General features: G+C 31.9%; 1 protein-coding gene across 1 annotated transcript; it reads right to left on the bottom strand.

Annotated features, from left to right (window-relative positions):
- Positions 1-9,067: 9,067 nt before the first annotated feature.
- Positions 9,068-10,998, bottom strand: LOC139524801 (toll-like receptor 2). Its single transcript, XM_071319885.1, has one exon. It carries the CDS (start codon positions 10,868-10,870, stop codon positions 9,917-9,919), a length of 954 nt encoding a protein of 317 aa, XP_071175986.1. The 5' UTR covers positions 10,871-10,998; the 3' UTR covers positions 9,068-9,916.
- Positions 10,999-20,575: the final 9,577 nt, after the last annotated feature.

Here is a 20,575-nt window from a genome sequence, read left to right as displayed (position 1 = left end):
AATTAGTAGGGTGTCCAGTATCGAAAAAGACGTGTAGTTAACGAGTTTAAGTTAACGGATAACACACGGCTATATTTATATGCAAACTATTGAAAAATCATTATATTTTCCAATCATGAATGTCGTCGTAAGCTCCCGTGGTAACGTTTTTTCAAAATTTTTTGGTTTGTTAGGGTTCCCAAAGATACCTCATCATACAGGCCATCTTCAATACGAAAAATAAAATTATTGCTTTCTGTGTTATTTGTTAAATTGATACTGATCATTTAGCTTAAAAATTACATTTATCATATAACGAAAGCTGAAAAGATTTATGATTTTAGTAAGGCTATTTTTTTTGCTGAATTTTACCACATTTTGAACGAAAGAAAATTTATTGCGTGTTACTTTGACAGGATTTTTACACTGATTACATTAATAAGACATGGTTCATATGAGTGCAAAATATCTTTCGTGTCATGTTAATCGGTGAGAAGAAAATAGCAATTTAAAACACAAATTTGGTGATAATTCTGCCTTGAATCAAACACGCCTTTGCTCGTGTCGTTAATCGTTTTGTAGCTTACATTATCAGGTCATTAACTAGGACAATTGTCACTAACTTCACATCTCTTTTTGCATGTTGTATGGTCGATTTGTATATTTGGAATAGTCCAGTTAGTTTGAAGATCGTTGTTTTGTAATTGGAAATGTTTTTTTGTTGGTTTTTATAACTTTAGTTGGTTTTTTTAAATGATAGTTTTGTTATAATAGTAATATACAAATCAAATCCTTCGGTCACGTTTCAGACCCGGAATATGGCACACATTTACAGTCCTGTTAAACTATGCCCATGAAGCCCGATACGAAGAAGGAATGAAATACAATGGGATAAGTGTTTTATTTGTCAAGGTTAAAATGTTCTAACCAACCTGTAAATTCCAAAATACATCGTGCTGAGTCACTAAAGTCGAGCGCACCCTAAAAGGTGTACTTGAGTTGGCCCATATTTTTATTTGTTTTAACCAATAACTACATTAATAAACTTGATTTTTGGAAATCAATTCTAGCACTGCATGCAATAATCCTATATCTATCAGTCATCAAATTGCCAAATATGAGAGTACAAGGATAAAGGCCGTGGTTTTTCTATAAAATTTCCATATGTTTAGCATTGAATCAACAGAAGGGTACATAATCCTTATTCAGATTTCTTCGCGAATCGATTGTTCAGCATCATGGTAGATCAACAGTTACTATGATACATGAGGAAGTAATATTCCAGCTAGCACTTCCAAGGACCCTAAATCAGCTCAGAAGGAGTATATAGGTTTTAAGAATTATTTTGTACGCCCGATGAAGTAGATACTCGCATGATTTTACATGCTATTCATGTAGACAAAATGTTCGGTGTGAAAGTAATCAAGGGAAGGGTAATAATAAAGCCACAAGATACAGATGTTCTGATCTGATGCGTTCATTACTTCCCTTCCTTGCAGCATACGCATGAGCTATGGTTTCAAACAAGCACTATAACTTGCACACAAGATTTGCGCCGCTATTTACCTGTCCACGAAGTATGTTTAATTCTAGGGTTTGTCATCTGCAACATTCTACCAGCCGCACATGCTGTAACATGATGCGATAAAACGTAATCGGCCCTGTTTGGGACCGGTAAGCGTACTGTTTTATGCCCCACCTACAATAGAAGAGGGGCATTATGTTTCTGGTCTGTGCGTCCGTCCGTCTGTTCGTTCGGCCGTCCGTTCGTCCCGCTTCAGGTTAAATTTTTTGGTCAAGGTAGTTTTTGATGAAGCTGAAGTCCAATCAACTAGAAACTTAGTACACATGTTGCTTATGGTATGATCTTTCTAATTTCAAAGCCAAATTAGTCTTTTGACCCCAATTTCACGGTCCACTGGACATAATGAAAAATGAAAGTGCGAGTTTCAGGTTAAAGCTGAAAACAATAAATAAAACATCTACTCAATTTTGAAATCGTTGGAAATATAGTAGTAATCTATCTAGTGGGAATTCCGAAAGATATGTAAAAAAAATATAAAAAAAACTGCCATATGTTCTCTGACCTTGGCGTGGTCGGTGGGCTTAAACTACAGGAGACTATAGAACGTAGTAAGTAATACTAGCCTCGATCGTAATTTTCTATTTGCATTTGTTCTTTTTTTTTGTATTTTTTCCATGCTGTTGTCTGCTTGTCTTCATTTTATAAGTTTTTAATGTTCCTTTGGTTTCTCACTCCTTTTTTGTTTGCAATTGTTTGTCAAATACATAGGTGCTGTACATAACCCTCTCCCTTATTATATTTTTGGAATACTTGTAAACATTATAGCCAACTGTTGCTCATTTAGTCATCTGTACATGTAGGAAGGGGTGTTTTACCTGTTTCTAATATTCGTTTTGTTTTCATAACTTTTACCCCCCCCCTTTTTTTTTTCTCTGTTTGCAGTAATTTTTACTTCTATAAAGCAAAGCTATACACAGAGCTTTATATTAAACCAAGTTAGACGTTAATTTCGAAACAAATCATTTATATATACTCTTTCACACCAAATAACAGAAATTTCAATATTTACCTAGAAATTGACGAACACCTTACTATCAGAAGACATGACAACACATTTGTTTTCGCCAAATGATTAAAGTTCATCTTTAGTTCTTACCTGTACCGAATTGAATACAAACATTTCAAGTTTAGAAATAGAAATAGGTCAAGGTCAATGTTATTTAACAGCTGTTTGAAAATTTCAAATTTGCACCCTATATGCAAAACAATCGATCTAAAGTCATTTTTGGCGATAAAAATATACTATAAGTTCTAAATGTAGATACAAAAGATATTTTTCTATAAATTAGTTGTTTTTATTTTGCTCCAAACGCATATATGTAACAAACAAGAAACAAGCTATCTAAATGTGACTGTGCATTTTTCTTGAATTTTTGCTTTCACCTTTTTGACCCTGATTTAAAAAAAAACGTGACCACGGCAGACAACGACGACAACGCCATTTCGATGAGGATTGTTCTCCTCTTTCCAATGATATAAAATATAGCCGTGTGTTATTCCGTTAAGGCAAATGTGTCTACTAAATGAACTTTAATAATGACAAAGGCATATGCATCTTAGTAATACTCACTGGGAAATATTAGACGTGTTTAAATTTTGTTATAAAAAACCTATTATAACTTATAATAGGGTTAATAGGGTTTTTTTTTCTCAATTTATATGATTATGTTGCATATAAAAAGCGGCAGGTGCGATCAAAATCGAGAAGATCAAAGAATAAAAGTCTTTATTCATCAAAACAGTTGATTCTGTTAAAATTCTTTAAATGCTAGTAACCTTAAAAATAATATATCAAATTAATAATTTTTTAGGCCTTGAAATTATCAGATGATCTAGGATGGTTATCTGCAGTCATGTTTACTATCACTGCGCATGCTCAGTCAATCTTGCTGATGAATGTTGAGTTTAGATCGTTGACAATTATGGTACTGTCTTTAAATTAACACAAATTTTAACTGTCGACTAACTGCTATAAATGAACTAGGCTTTGTTGTTTGTTAAACGGATGAAAAATATCCTTGAACTTATTTGCTTTACACAATATATGCATGGCTTTACGTACTTTTCATACGTTTTTAAAATAACAATACATTACTTTATATTATTATGACATATTTCATAAGATTTAACGTAATAAACATATTATACATCAGATTTTAACGTAGTAAACATATATTTCATCAGATTTTAACGGAACATACATATTTTTATAAGATTTCAACGGAAATTACATACATGTATTTAATAAGTTATATCGAGAAAGAAAAAGGTTATGCCCGCGTCACACTGTCCCGATTTTTACGCCGATGGCAACACGATAATGGAAATTTTCAAAATCGGGGCTGATCGTATCCAGATCGGGCTATTCGTAGTGCCATCTTTAACCATCTTTAACCATCGGCCACTTTTTCTAGCTTTCGGGGACAACTTCGGGAAGGGTTCTAAATTTTTTAACATGTTAAAAAATCCCCGAAGGTGCGCCCGATGTTGAGGGTTCGTATTGAGTTCGTATCACCATCCTCAATATCGTAATGTCACCGGGAATGCATCTTTGCACATCGTATTGCATTCGTGTTTCAATCGTTTCCATCGGGCAGTTTCGACATTACGATGTCCACACGAATGAATCACGAAGGTACCCGAAGGTCTTACGATGGCAACACGACTTCGTGAAGACCTCGTAATCCCGTCGTGTTGCCATCGAATAAAAGTACGAAGGCGACAAGATGGAACTACGAGGGCAATAAATCCAGCTAAATGTAAGTTAAGCTATTACAGGCTCAGGATTTACAATTACAAGTAAAATATTATTTTTTGTCAATTTTTTATATCAAGTAACATAATTAAAAGTGACAAAGAATTTAGAGTTTTTAATTTATATTAGACAATGTCGGAACATATTCAATTTCTACTATTTAAAACAACAACAACACGAAAAGACAAAAACGTTAGTTATGATAAGAACGATATGTTCAGGCCTTTTCCATCTGGATTGTTTCATATCATTATATGCTGGGGTTTCTTTAAATAAAAGCGCCTCGTACACCAACACTGCAGGTACATGTATATAGGGAAACCAACTTTTTATTCATTATTCTGATTTTTTATGTATCGTCTGAGTTGTTGTCACACGAATGTTTACTCCATAACCATTTTGTTTTCTATATGTCATATTTTGCCGCCTTTGTTGCTTTCCCCACATCCTTCCTTTTGTCTATATTATTGTGATATTCTCCTGGAAAGAGCTCTTTTTGAATAAAAGGGATCAACGAACCCATTACCTTACCTTTAAGATAGATCAGTAAACATGGGCATAATTATGGGTGATTATTCAGACTAGTGCACACATTTTTCAAACAAGGCAATGCCGAGCGTGGCATCCCCTCGTATGTAACATATTGGGGACAAATATGGACACTATATTTGTATATGACACATGCAGAAAATGGTAAATTGAATATGCATATTTGATACATAAACTATTTTTTTAGAAATCAACCAAAACATTTAGTAACTGGAAATACCTTTAATATTGTCGTTAGAACCAGCAGGTAAAAAAATGAGCAACCAATTTCCTGTGTATTATACTATTTCAAGGAGAAAAAACAAGTCCATCTGCATGACCTTGACCTTTGGCCTTGAACGTAAAAAATGTCAGATCATAACAAGGAGGAACAGTATACCAAATATGGTTAAAATCTTTTGAAGCATATTGGTTTTATAGTGTCCACAAGGGTGATATTGCCTTGTATTACAACTGCCACTGTGACCTTGACCTTTGAACTTTAAAGTCAATAGCGCTTAAGATATTCTTAACGAGTAACACCATACCAAGTTTTGAGCATTTTGGTTCTAGAGTGTCCATAACAATTTTATTTACACGCAACTTACATGAAGTAGGCGAATAATAAACTAAGTTTTATAAGAATTAGACAAAAAGATAGATTACCCGCCATGCATGGCAGACTTGTACAGAAACGATATGTTGTCGAAATTCTGTTTGTATTTTTTAGATATCGTATGGCCATCGCGCCATCATCGTAATCCATCGTGTAGCCTTCGTGATCCATCGTGTAGGCTACGGCTGAGATATGAAGCTTAAATACCCGTCTTCGGTTAACCTTCGTATGTCCATCTTTTGCTATCGTATACAATTTCGGCACCATCGTATAGACTTCGTTATTCATCGTACTTACTTCGGTCACTTATTGGTATTTTAACGAGATCGGGACCAACTTCGTACGAACTTACAATTTTAGCATTCGGGTGTCCATCGTATATAAAAATCGGGACAGTGTGACGCGGGCATTACAAAATGTAGACGAATACCTACAAAAAGAGAATGAGCGAAAGAAGAAGTCATATGCAAGAAATACCGAGTTGTCAAAAAGAGATATAGAAAAACGTAGAATCAACAGAGAAAATGTGGAGCTCTATCGACAAAGAAAAATCAAGAAAAGCCAGAAAAAAAATTGATGTTTAAAATAAGCGTATGTCGTTCAGAAAAAGAATTAGTGGGGCTATTTCTAGAGCTTATAAAAATACACTTACTGGAAAAACAATAAGAAATGTCTAACAGAAAAGTATGGAAACTTAAAAAGTAATTATTTGGTAAATTAAAAATAGTAAACAATAAATCAAAATCGTACAAAAATCAACAAAACAAGGAAAACATCTCACCTTTGACTTCCTCAGATGCCGACATGAGATATGTCGGTCTTGAGCCGTCCAGATATAATACAATAGGACGTAAATTACAATTTCACAATGATACTGTGCAAAACAATAAGGCTGTTGATCCCTGTTTTAGTATGAATATTCAATTTGTTTCAAAATCAAATGATAGAGCCAGTTTCATATAACTTTTTATAGCACAACTTTTTTTAGTTTAAATAACATGTCAATGTAGTCAGAAACCAGTAAAATTTCAGTAACAGTGGCCTTGTGGTTTGTTTTTTTTTTTTGCTCCTTGCTCCGGATCTTTGATTGTTGTTTCTTTGAAACATTCCCCGTTTCCATTCTTTATTCCGTGTAAGTCCGAGATCACTCTGACAGCTTGACTGGCAAAACAGCCGTATGAAGTCAGAGTAGTTTTGGACTAATTCCAAAAAAATGAAACTGGAAATACTATCTGTAGCATCTTGACGGCCAGTAACTTTTAAAATATGATAGTAGGTTTAGAGAAATTGATTGTGTCGAGATATAACACACAAAAGGCAAATTGAAACCAAAATATGATCAATGTACAAGCGTGCATTCATCTCCGTAGACAAAAAAAAATAATTGATAACATTGTCATTTAGAAATGCACTTTATCATTTTGATAAAAGAGTAACAGCTGTCTGTATTTTTAATCGTTTCTCTCGAGTTATTTCCCTTCTGCACCGTAATATTATTGTTGAAGCGATACGTATAATTGAATTTGTCTTAAATTACCTTGGTATGCATATAATGAAATTGATCAAGTTATAGCAAAATGAAAAAGGATACCGTTATACATTATGAGTTATTAGAATATGGTGTTTAAAATTAAAACGAGAAGGTGTATAAATTCTAATTATGCAATTTGATCATAAATATGCGTGTTGGTGGTTATATAACATTCTCTTTATCAAACAATATATAAAAAATAGTCCTTGGCGCGTAGAAGAGGTCAAGAAGACAGTATTATTTTAATGGGTTGACAGGATACGTAATTGTCATTAGTTCCAACTGTAAGGCTTTTGTATTTACAAAAAGGATCGTAAGAGATTTTTTTCATAAATTTAATTGTATTGGAAGCGAAAAAAAAATTCTGTCACATAACTCCTGCAATTGAATAGCTGGGTAATAGACCGTCAACACAAGTCATGTCAATACGTCACCAAAACTACGTAGACCAGCTGTTGTGTTTGATTCTGTCTGTCGTGGGTTCATTCAACCTATGCCAACATTTTGAAATTTAGGTATAAAATTGTATGAAAAAATGTTGGCATATGTTGAATATTTTTTTACAGATTAGTGTTATAAAAACATCAATGAATTAGGGGCTTATCAATTTACAACCAGTTTAAATCTAGCGTTAAAGTATACTCAATATACAATTCCTTTTACAAGTATTATAGCTAGTGAAAATGTAAGTAATTGTGTTGAGGAACTCTATTTCATATAGAAATTAGTTTAAAATTAATATAATGAATCAATGGGTAAAGAAAAGGATTTTATGAATTTTTTTTTAAAGGAACAATAATCTAGTCATATTAAAAGTTAACCAGTGTCATTATCATGAATAAAATAAAAAATATATGATAAAAATATTAAATTTTATCTAAATTAAAAATACGTTCCTTCAAATACAATGAAATACAACATTATTGAAACTCGTGTATTTCATAATTACTGACTTATGTAAAATATCTATTATAAATGTTCACTATTAGTTCCTACACATACAGAGAATAAGATAAATTTCACTTATATGATTGTCTCAAAAGTCATAGTATAAGCAGAGACATATAATACAATTATTGTACTTTATGTCTCTGGTATAAGATATGATGCTGCATCTGTCCAATCAACTGATGTCGTTTTGTTTTCCTTTATTTTCTGGAAAAAGTTTCACAAAACTATCTCAGGAGTTAGACATGTCTTAGTGTGGTTTTACGGTATATTCTAGTCCTAAGAGGGTTTCACAAAGTGGTCCTAAATTTGGACATCTTTTAGTTGGCCACAAGGTAAGGACTACACGAGAGGATTCTTATGATGGTCTTAGGATAGTCACAAATGTGTTTATATAAATTACACTAATTTCTTGTAATAATTTTGCAATAATCTTCGGATGATAGAGTTCCAAGTTAGAGGCACAAAATGTCTATAATTCTCACACCCCAATATAATGAATTAAAAAACACGGAAAACTTTTCAAACCTAAAATAAAGTAAATAAAGGGTGCACTGTCCCACTGGAAAGTCAATACTTATAAATGTACCAAAAAATCATTCTATTTGATATTTATCTTAAATTTTATATTGCAAAATTAAAGTGATTTAAAAAAGTTTCTGTTGAAGTATGGTATATTTGTATATGTTGTTGTTTGTTAATCGCGAAGTATGTTTCATATTAAATACAACAAAATTATGAACACAAATTATCAAAAAAATTGCACAAATATAAGCTTTTTACTTATGTTTTTCTCAAGTATTGTTATATTTAAGTGTTTAATTTTAAAAAAATAGTCAATTTTTTTTATTGTTGATTTAAGATTTGATTCAACAAAAAGGTTCTATTTTACAATTATGTCATTTTAGATTTTTTTTTTTGTATTATTCCATTTTTACTACCATATAATTTTGCAAATACTTTATTTTTGTTTCTGAATGTTAAAAGAGTAAGATTTAATGCTTAAATATACTGACTGTATTTTACCTTTTATTAATTAATTATTGTTATAACAACACCTATTGTAATTTGTTTGTAGGCATAGGTTGAATATATTTTTATCAAATGTTGGCATAGGCATGGTTTTCTCTAAATGTTATTGGACAAAATACCGTAAAAGAAGAATACGTCTGAGGTCACCAATGCCCCCGCTCAAGCTTTGCGATTCCCCAGTTAAAAGGGACCACGACTATAAAACATTAATTTAATTGCTGCCTGACAATTCGAACTCTGCATTTTATGGTTCTTAGCATTGTGTACAAGTTTTACACACAAATTTAAGTCAAAATAAAAAAAATCTGATTACTCTAAACGGTAAGTGACTCACTGCCAAAATTCGAACTCTTTCTGTGAGTTTAGTTATTTGTATTGTGTATGAGTTTCATAAAATGTTGATGATGAACACTTTTAAGTTAGTCTTGAGTGCAGAAACGAAAAAGGAACAGATGGAAGGACAGTCAAGGTTAACATTGAATCCCCCAAGCCCTTCAAGTTTTGCCTAGGGCGGGATAAAAAAAAAGGAAGATGTGGTATCATAATGATTGTTAATGAAACAACCATCAACCAGAAACCAAATGTCATAGAGGTAAACAACTATATGTCATCGTGAGTGGGAAAAGTAACTAATCATGCAATTTGTTTTCGTTCTCATTTTTCTGTTAAAATTTTATTCATATCAGATAATAAACATAATATGTACCGTATATTATGGAATGACGTAAGCTAACCAAAAATGTCTTGAATAACGGTTAATAAAAAAATCTTTCTTTATGTGTTAAGAGATGAGGAAAAAATAAGGAAAATACAGTCACAAAATACGACTAAATTATTTCTGTTCAAAAATTTAAAAATAGTTATAAAATGTTAGTTTTAAAGTTGAAAGGTGAACAACGAACATCAATAAGCACAAGAAATGTAATAGCATACTGAAATCAATTACTTTGTTAACACATTGTACAATTTTGGCCAAAACAATATTTCTGAAACCTTCAAGAAGGTGTATGTTTTTATACAAAACGTGATGTCTCTATTTAATGTGGAAGTATCTAAATCTCCAAGAACTATGACTATGAGATGTTTTCTATGTTTTAAAGTTTGATGAAAAGCTTTCTGGAACTCCATCTGACACCATTCACTTTTTGTAAAGTTTTCAGTCAAAACTACCAGCGTGTGTGTGCTCTCGTCAATACTTCTAATGATGTTCTCAGCAATAGTAGCTCCCGGTACAAAATCTCGTTGATGAAGACACAACCTAATGCCGGGTATATTTGATTCTAGGTTGTGAACTAAGGTATCGTAGATCCAATGCTCATCCTTGGAACTGTAAGATATAAAAGCGTCATATATTGATTCAGAAGAAAGAAACGACTGAACCTCATACGAATCTTTTTTCTTATTCTTACGGAAAATCCTACGTAAACATAATAGTGACGAAGTAACTAATGTTCCAAAAGAGAAAAAGAAAACTAGACCAGAATATGCAATAAATTGATGACTTGAACTAGTATTCTCCGTATCTGAATCTATGTTACAGTTATTAACACATGCGCTCTTGAGGTAGGAATAATTTTGTCCCCATGTTGTACGAAAAACTTGTTCGACGTTCAACTTTTTACATATACATTTCATTCCTCTGTTATAACGTAAATTCACAATTACATTTTTGTAATACAAATATTTCAACGATTGTAAATCAGCCTTTGTCAATAATCTAATGTTATTATTAGATAAATTCAACTCAAAATTCAGATTTTGTAGATACCTCTCTGTTGAAAGAAAATCAAGTTGAGTAATATTATTATTTGAAAAATCAAGCTGTCTCAAGTTTCCGAATTTTGTTGACCATGTCTCTAGACTTAGCACAGTTGGAAACGCTTTCAAACCATTCATGCTTAAATTAAGTGTTTTTAGTTGAGAAAATACAGATTTTGAAAATATATCATGAATGTGAGTATACGTAAAAGAATTTGGACTTTCTGAAATTTCAAAATATTTCAGATGTTCATAAGCGCATTCCCTCTTCAGCAAACTTACATTTTTCATTCTTTCTTTCATTTCCTCAATTTGAAAAGAAGATACATCATGCATGTCCATAATATACTTTGTTGAAATATTACGCAGTATAAATTCATTTAAGAAAACTGAGAACTGACATGTATGAATTAAACTATCACTATTTATCATTACACTTTTCCACATATCTGAGTCTTTGAACTCGAAAACGCTATTAATTATTTTCATACTTTTCAAGTAATTTCTGTTATTCCTTATCTTTCTCGAACTTATTTCATAGAAGTTCTTAATGTAACAGCTATCAATATTAATAGAATCCATTCCTAAAATTTCGAGTGGACGATGAAGAGAAATGGATACTCCTGCAGCACAACTCACAGTCAAATAAAATTGTGAAATCGCGGGAAAACACGACCTCCATTTTCTGAAATCGTTAAATGACCATTCCATATCTCCTTTGATATTGCAAAGCACTTCAGCCTGTTTCCCGCGTATTTTCCATTCACAAAGTCTGTTATACGTTAAGTTGATACTATGCTCACAATTTAACACGACATTTAAATGTAAGATAAGAATAAAATATGTTAAAATCATCTTTCAGTGGTGACTTCATAGATGAATATTAGGTGTTAGATTGACAGCATGCTGATAACTCAACATAATACATGTAGTTAATTGTAAGGTAAAATGAAATGGGTGAACATCTGTATATCTAAACATATATCTTTCGATAATTTTTCGTGAATGACAAGAGGGTGTTACACACGAATATTAATTTTTATTTTTTTTTAAATTGACTATCCAATCATAAAAAAGTAAAGAAAAACAGGTGGTCCATGTTTGCATGGTTTGGTAAAAGTACATTGTTGTGTGATTACATTATAACAAACTTTAATAATAGTAGAAATGATTTGTTTTATTCCTTTTGCAGTGATTTAAAAACCTCATCTCTATACAAAAACATTTAAACAATTGCCATCGTTTTGATGACTTAAAAGAGCATCTGGTTTTCATATACGTGATATTTCTATCATCAGATCTTAGCCAAGCGTGTGGTCTATTTAATTTGCATCAATACCAAACCTGTCGATAATTATGTCCACATTATCAATGTTTTACAGTTAGTTTAATGAAGCAACCAACTAATCAACAAAAAAACTGTATGAATTTAGTTTACATTATGTTATTGATATAATATATTGAAACTTCTCCTACATTAAAAGTTAAAAAAAAAAATCGAAGCCTTCACGCCTTCAGATGGCGCCAAATTTTGTTATGTCTTTTTAATAATATTTTAATCATTATCAAAATGCCCTAAATTTGACGACAAAACTGAAAATTGAGCACACGCATTTGTCTCTTGCAAATATGCATACCTAGTGTTAAATTCGGTGTATGTAGAGAATTTTATCAGAGACCAAAGCTTATGAAATTAAGATATTAAGGTAAAATATATATGTACGGTAGATATAGTGTCCGGCTAGGATCGTGGTTTTTCGAGTGATTTGATCGGACTTTTTCGAGTGTGTCCACTTTTTTTCGAGTGAATATGATAAAAAATGTAAACAAACAGACTTCATTTCTGACAAGAGGTGATATAGAAGCTTGAGTTTGATATATAAGGTTATACAAGGTATCTTAGTATTTGAGATACAAATATATCATCATTCTGACATTGTTTTTCGTTAAAAAAAAAAGAGTTAAATTTAGCCTTACAATGCTTTTATTCCAAAATATAGAATAAAGCCATTTTCATACACATGCCAATGCAAATGTCGACGGAAAAATGCATACATGGAATCTATTATATATCGTTAGATATACAGACACTTTTCAAAAATTATTGTTATTGCATTGAAAACGACATTTTGAGACTAAATTCAATTCTTCATGTCCTGGCTTTTTCGAGAGCAGTTCGGGCTTTTTCGAGTGCGTCCTTGTTTTATCGAGTGATTATACACATTTCTTATAGCTAAAAATGTTATGTGTTGGTGTATTTTCGTGTAAAAATTATAGAATAAAGGTTCAAATGAAGTACTTTCAAGGCACATGGCGTATTAACACTTGCATTTTATAAACAAGCATCGTTCATTTGTTTTTAAGAATTGAATGCTTCTTTTTGTAACTTCATTGGGATTGTAAAAGCGTTGACCGAAGTACAGTTTGTATGAAGCGCGGAAGCGCTTCATTCTAAAAATGTGTGCACGGTCAACGCTTTTACAACCCTATGAAGTTACAAAAAGAAGCATTCAATACTTATAATTACATTTTTTAGCTATGATCATAAAAACACGAATTGTATATATATTTTTATTTTAATTCACCTGTGCACTTTATTGTGGGACCACGTGTTATCATAAATGAAAAGTTTTATTGAGTGATGCAATTGTTTAAGAAACAACATGTGATGTGCAGTTAGCCAATCAGAATAAAGTATTACAATGAAACATACATGTAAAACATACATGTAATGTAATTAAATATTCTTTTTCTCACATCTTATAAGTTGCATGTACATTATATATTCGAAATGTCAACAATCTAATGTAAGCATAGACAATTCGAATTGAGACGCACTTACCTATATTGTGTAATGTGAGATATATGTTTGTTTTTAAAAGTGTATAAATCCAAAATATTTCATCAATTATTTGTCTTGTATCTTGTATTATTTATTTTATTGTTTAAAAAATGCATACCGAAAATGTTTAAATGCTACTACTGTGAGGAGGAATCTGATTATGCATACATGTAATAATTGGTCATACAGAGCAACTAAACACCATGAAAACTTCCTTTTAATAAAGGAAAAGTGCATAAAAATGGAAAATATGGATATCTATCTAGACATTACAATGTTGTTCCTGATGTCGATCGAAGCACTGGACAATCTAGTTAGTGATAGAAATCGACCTTATGCAAGTTCCCGTACACATGTACATGTATAAAGCCTTTAATGGATTTTTGAATATTCAAATTTGAAATAAAAGATGAACTTGGACTTAATTTGTAGGGTTCTTATAACAACTAAATGTTCAACTAGTCACATACTTTGCATATAGAGATTTTGTCAATTGTCAACCAGAAATAAGTTACCATATACATGTATTGACATTAATTTGCATACGGTCGGTTTCTATCCGACGCAGCTCATATAATATACACATTTTGTATTTTTCTATCATTTCTAAAGGATCATCTTTATGCTAATGAATTATTCATTTCATTGTTAATTATAAATTTTATTTTCAATGGTAATAAAAATGGGGTGGATAAAGTTTGTGAGTGTGTGTTTTAATTTATATAATAGAATTTTTTATGGGGTTGGGGGCAGGGCTCTTTTAGTAGAATATCTTTTATTACAAAACATTTTTCTGATTCTTCACTGCCGTCTATTAGGTTTCTTACTCCTTGTTGTTTTATTGCCGGGGTTCAACACAAGATATGTCATTAACTGTAAAATAAAAAACAACATGAAATGAAGTTAAAATGAATATGAGTTCCCTGCACTATGTTCTACATTTTTAAACACCGTTTTGTTAAGGATCAAGTAATTTCCTAATAAACATTTGAAATTAGTTGTCGAACGCTCTCCGAACAGAAAATTTGCATTGAATTGAAAAAAGCTTCAGTTCGATCAACGTAGTAATATGTTTTTAATGATTTATTGGGAATATATGATATTGTCATTCACTTAATTACAGTTTAAAACTAGAAAAAGTCAGTTTTTAAAGTCTAGAATACCTTTTTTCTTAATCAAATTTTCTGTAAAAAAAACCCGGACCATTTGATTAAAAACCCGGACGATTTCACAGTTGCTCTCGAAAAAAAAACTGGACAATAACAAACACTGAATTCTTTGGTTACATACAAGGAAATTGTGCCTCTTTGTTGATCAAAACATGTATAGTATTCAATATAAGATGGGTAGTAATGTAAAACACTATTATAATTACGAAATAGCAGTTAATTGAACTTATCGCATGTTTCATCACTCGAAAAAGCCCGAACAACACTCGAAAAAAATGGACCGAATCACTCGAAAAACACGATCCTAGCCGGACATTTATACCTACTGTGATATGTGTCATTTTCAAACAATTTTTAAATCTTAAATATTGAATTAAAGTTACTTATTCAAACAACCCTCGTCGTAATCAAATCAGGGCAAATAGTACTTATAGAACAACATATAAAAATATGCAATCTTGACAATGTCATACAAGAATATATTCAAACAATGTTTGATAGGTGGTACCCTCTATTTTTTTCCCTAAATGTCTTGAAATTTCTTTTCTCTACACTGTTATACAAGAAACGTGCTACAACATCATTGTGTATCATCGCCACCGGAAATTGGGTACTAGCGAAGCGGAGAGAAATAGAAAAAAAAGTAAACAAGTTAAGAATTCATTCAATTTAAAGCATTTCTACTCATTTGATGAGGGTGCCGCTTAAGAAATGATTTTCTGATATATAATTCTTTAAATTATTAAGCCGCTAAGTACAAAATCAATACAAGATTTTGTGTAATACTCAACAATTTGCCACTTAGTACCGGAAATTTTGTGGTCTATCGTCCTCTGTCGCCCCATTCTCAAGATATTGAACTGTTTCTCATTATTTTTCCAGACACGTTTTTAGATTATTATAGTGTGGCGTCATATTTACGGAAATTTGTTGTCAAAAAGATGTATTTTAAAGAATATAGACCATACAAAATAAAGTCTAGGGTACGGCAACTTGCTCGTGTTGACAAATTTACTGTATGGCAACTTGTTTTCAACTGTATGGCAACTTGTTTTCAACTGTATGGCAACTTGCTAATTTTAATAGATATTTACCGTCCTTTCAAAGAAAATAAAGTATTAAGTTCAAATATTTAAGGTGGGGGGGGGGAGGGGGTACCTTTTTATGTTAAACTGCTCTTGTCCTTGTCAAGGTTTTAATTTGTTTAAAACTGTTTTTGACTGATAAATTTTAAAAACTGTAAACTGTTTTCGACCCACTGTCTGTAATCTGTTTTGTTAAAATTTTCAATGTTGTTAACTGTTTATTTGAAATTGAGATTCCTGTTATCTGTTACTTAATACTTAAAGTGTTCACTGTTTTTGACATTCTTTTCTCTGTTAACTGATCTTAACTGTTATTTACAAGAATCACATTAAAATTTGCTGTCCATCTCTTTCTTAACGTTGCTTCCGCAAAGGAGTGATATAAACAGCGTATATGTAACTGTACATGTCTTTAAAAAATCTTTGAGTATAGTAAATCCGTGATAAAATTGAGAATGAAAATGAGGAAAATATCAAAGACACAGAAGCCCGACCAAATAGAAAAAACAACCCAACGCAGCGAGAAAATTATGCACTAGGGTGGGTGTCAATTCACAGATAGGAAAAAAACTTAGAATTGACACTCATAATTTTTAAACACCCTCTTTTCCTTCCTTCCTAATAAATAAGGCTTAATATTTGAGTTATGCATGTGTATATTTATGGAAAGAGAATCGTCCATAGGTTTAATTTCCAATAGTAATAATGGTCAAATATAATCTCTATTTTTTTTTGTGTAACCATGACAACAATCAGCATTTATTTGATACCAAATATTGCAAAATAGGGGGTTGAACATGTCACAAAGATCTCAAAAATTTAGTCCAAAGGAAAATTTCAATCAATAAGAGTGATACCTTTCCTAAAACCATAGACATAAACCTATCATGAGGTAAAAAAAAATCATATGCATTTCTGCTGTTTTTTTTCCATAAAATTGAATTGAAAAGATCGAGCGTCAAATCTTTGTTTGAGACCCAATACAAAAATTCTAAATCTATGGCGGTACGGATAGGAACGTATGGACGGTCAAACTGAAAAATGGCTTATAAAACATGCTAAAATCAATATAAATATTCATATAAACCCACTAGGAAGGCGATATTATTATTCAACTATCTAAAAAAAATCAATTCAATAGAACAAAAACTTTCATATTTAGAAAATTCACATTGGCTATAATGCGAAACTAAACTTGTAACTGTGTATTAGTATACCTAAAGCTAAGTGTGCAATCATTTAACTAGAAAAAGCGGTAGAAGTTCAATGTTTGTTTCTTGAAACCTATAAATGAACCAAAATTTAAAAAATGAAATAAATAGACTATTTAGCAAAGGTTACGGACTCAAGTTACAAGTTGGGTCATGCAGTGCAACAAATGCGGCAGTGTAAAACATGTTTAGGGATATATCATGCCCCTCTTTATACGTCTAACCAATGTAGTTATTTCTGGCTATGTATCCAAAACGTTAAAAGGAAAGGCCACTACTTATCCAGCTAAAACCCTGGTCAGTCCTATGATGAAAATAATTCAGATGTATACATATGGAATGTTTGATAAGTTATATTGACCCAGAGTACCTGGACGGAATTGTGAAAAATACAGTACCTTTTCAATTTGCAATTCGTAAAATAACTGAACAGTGAGGCCTGGTAGAAAAGGCCGAAAAAAGAGAACTTGGTTCTCAAATTGATGTCAAATTTTCTAGTCTAAGACTTCAGAAATGTGAAGATGGACATAGGCTTTTTTTATATCATCTCAGAGTTCTTAATTGGAGATGAAAGAGTGCTTTAACTTGTGACACCTTCCATTTATACACTGGTTTTGATGATTCAAAATAAAAATCAGTAACCCTTCATAATTCCTTTAAATGAAATCATGTAATATAAAAAAAGAAGATGTGGTATGATTGACAATGAGACAACTGTCCACAAGAGACCAACATGACACAGACAAAAACAGCTATAGGTCACCGTACGGCCTTCAACAATGAGCAAAGCCCATACCGCATAGTCAACTATAAAAGGCCCCGATAAGACAATGTAAAATTTACAATTAAAACGAGAGAAAACTAACGACCTTATTTATATAAAAAATGAACGAAAAACATATATGTAACACATAAACAAACGACAACCACTTAATTACAGGCTCCTGACTTGGGACAGGCACATACATAAATAATGTGGCGGGGTTAAACATGTTAGCGGGATCCCAACCCTCCCCTAACCTGGGAAAGTGGTATAACAGTTCAACATAAGAACGAACTATAAAAATCAGTTGAAAAAGGCTTAACTCATCAGATGGACAAAAATACAAGTGAACGTGGCCGGGTACTTATACATCCCGACACAAAAAGACACAATGAACAGATCTGAGAGTACTCGCAGTTATCTGACAGCTAGTTCAAAGCCACGAACAACTAATAAAAAATCATGCATCTAAGACTAAGCAATGAATACCCTGACTGAGATGTAATCATAATTTATAAGAGCCCCTGCCATAAAAAAAAAATAATGTTCGCGCCCTATAGTATTCACTCATTCTATCTGTTTGTTACAATTTCCTACGTCATGACGATAACCCAAGTTTGCTACGACTGATTGACATAAAACATTTACTCAACAATATACACAACCAGAAGAAGCCTCCCTTTTGCATTTTGAAGCATTTTCGATTATTCATGACATACATGTAGTCTTTTTTCTTGGAGTCAATCACTTTGTCTGCATTTTCCATCCTTTCAATTGTCTGTCCATGTGTCAATAAAAAAGTATGATACTTGCGTGTGTATTCTGAAAATTAGTCAGCTTTATAAAAGAATCCTTATGGAGCTTGGCATTTCTGCGACTTTGTACAGTGGTTTTCAAACTTTTGAATACATTGAAGATATGCACTTTCCCTTTTCATTGCTTTTGGGTTCGTTTGGAAAAAAGGGTAAATTAAGGATGCTGTTAACTCTTATCAGCATTTAAAATTTGTTGTTAACTGTTTTTGCCAAAATCGAGGTGTTGTTAACATGCCCCCTCCCCTCCCCCCCACCCCCCACCCCCCACCCCCCCCCCCCCCCCATCTAATTATGCATTAGATAAAATGCATTAGATAGAGATACCATTTGCTTAACAGCATTTAAGATGTATACAAATTACATATTTTCAATAAGAAACTGACAAGAAAATTTCGAAATGCAATTCACGATTTGTTTCTCCTTACTTTCGATGAAAACAAAGTATTTTCATAATTATTCTTTTTACAAATGAATCATTTCAGAAATTAAATAATTAAACAATTTTATGTGTCTGTCTGAATTCTCGATCCTATGGTTCGGTGGTTGCTTCATCTCTATCTTATTTGTTGTTTTCATAAATTGTTTTTAATGAGTTAGGCCGTTAGTTTTCTTGTTGAGTCCTTCCACATTTTTCGGTGGGTGCTTTTTATAGCCGACTATAAGGTACGAGTTTTCGTTGTTGAAGGCAGTACGATAGCATATAATTGCTTACATACACTTTACAGTCTATGGAAGAAGCGTATCGATAAAAACTTTTCTTATATCACATAGCGATATTGTCTAATATCAATTGTAAATATGCAGACATTCCATGCGGGAAATGTTGTTTTCTTTTCGGCAACGAAAAATTAAAAAAATACTAATTTTAAAACTTATTGTTCAAATATAAACAACAATTGAGTCCAAATATACATGCAGAAGTTAGTTATAAGCTTACGTTTATGTCAGTGTAAAATTTGAAGTGCTGTGTTTTTCTTATATACATAAATAAACAATGCGATACTTTTAAAATATCAATGCGATACTTTTAAAATATCATAGCGGTGTTTTTGTTATATCAATATTAGTACCGATTAGTATTAATATAAAACTGTTGTACTCATATTTTGACAATTTTACCTATTATGTCTGTTTTGTTCACGCATCGTTGTAAATATGACAGAATTTGATGAGACTGTTATACACGTGAGAGGTGAAGTGCTATAAAACCAGGTTCAATCCACCATTTTCAAAATTTGAAAATGCCAGTACCGAGTCAGAAATATGACAGTTGTTATCCATTCGTTTGGAGTGTTTTATAATTTGATTATACCATTTGATAAGGGACTTTCTGATTTGAATTTTCCTCGGAGTTCAGTATTTTTTTTAAAATTTTACTTCTTAGTAGTATTGTATGTAAATAAGCAGTTTTAAGACCATTGCTTAAATTCAAATTGTTTTTGGTAACATCTTACAAATTTCTCAATTGGTTTTAAAAGCAAATCTAATCAAATAAGAGTTTAATAAACAATGCCGTAATCAAATAATCAAATAGCTAAGTATCAAAATTATTGACCTGTACTTTTGAATCTCCTTTTTTTTTTAAATTAGACCGTTGGTTTTCCTGTTTGAATGATTTAACACTAGCAATGTTCTTGTTCCTATATAGCGTGGTGTTCGCTGTGAGCCAAGGCTCCGTGTTAAAGGACCTACTTTGATCTATAATGGTTTACTTTAAACAAATTATTACTTTGATGGAAAGTTGTCTCATTCGAACTCATGCACCATCTTCTTATATCTATAAATCTTTAAAATTTCCCCTTATAAATAACTGCTTTCCAGTCCTCCAACTGAACAATCTAAATTTATGAATATAGAAAAGATATATAGATATAGGAAGATGAGGTGTGAGTGCCAATGAGACAACTCTCCATCCAAATAACAATTTAAAAAAAAAGTAAACAATGATTATAGGTCAA

The sequence above is a fragment of the Mytilus edulis genome, chromosome 5, assembly GCF_963676685.1.
Source record: "Mytilus edulis chromosome 5, xbMytEdul2.2, whole genome shotgun sequence".
NCBI classification, from domain to species: domain Eukaryota; kingdom Metazoa; phylum Mollusca; class Bivalvia; order Mytilida; family Mytilidae; genus Mytilus; species Mytilus edulis.
Note: the sequence above shows the minus strand (reverse complement) of the source record. Positions and strands in the feature narration are given on the sequence as shown.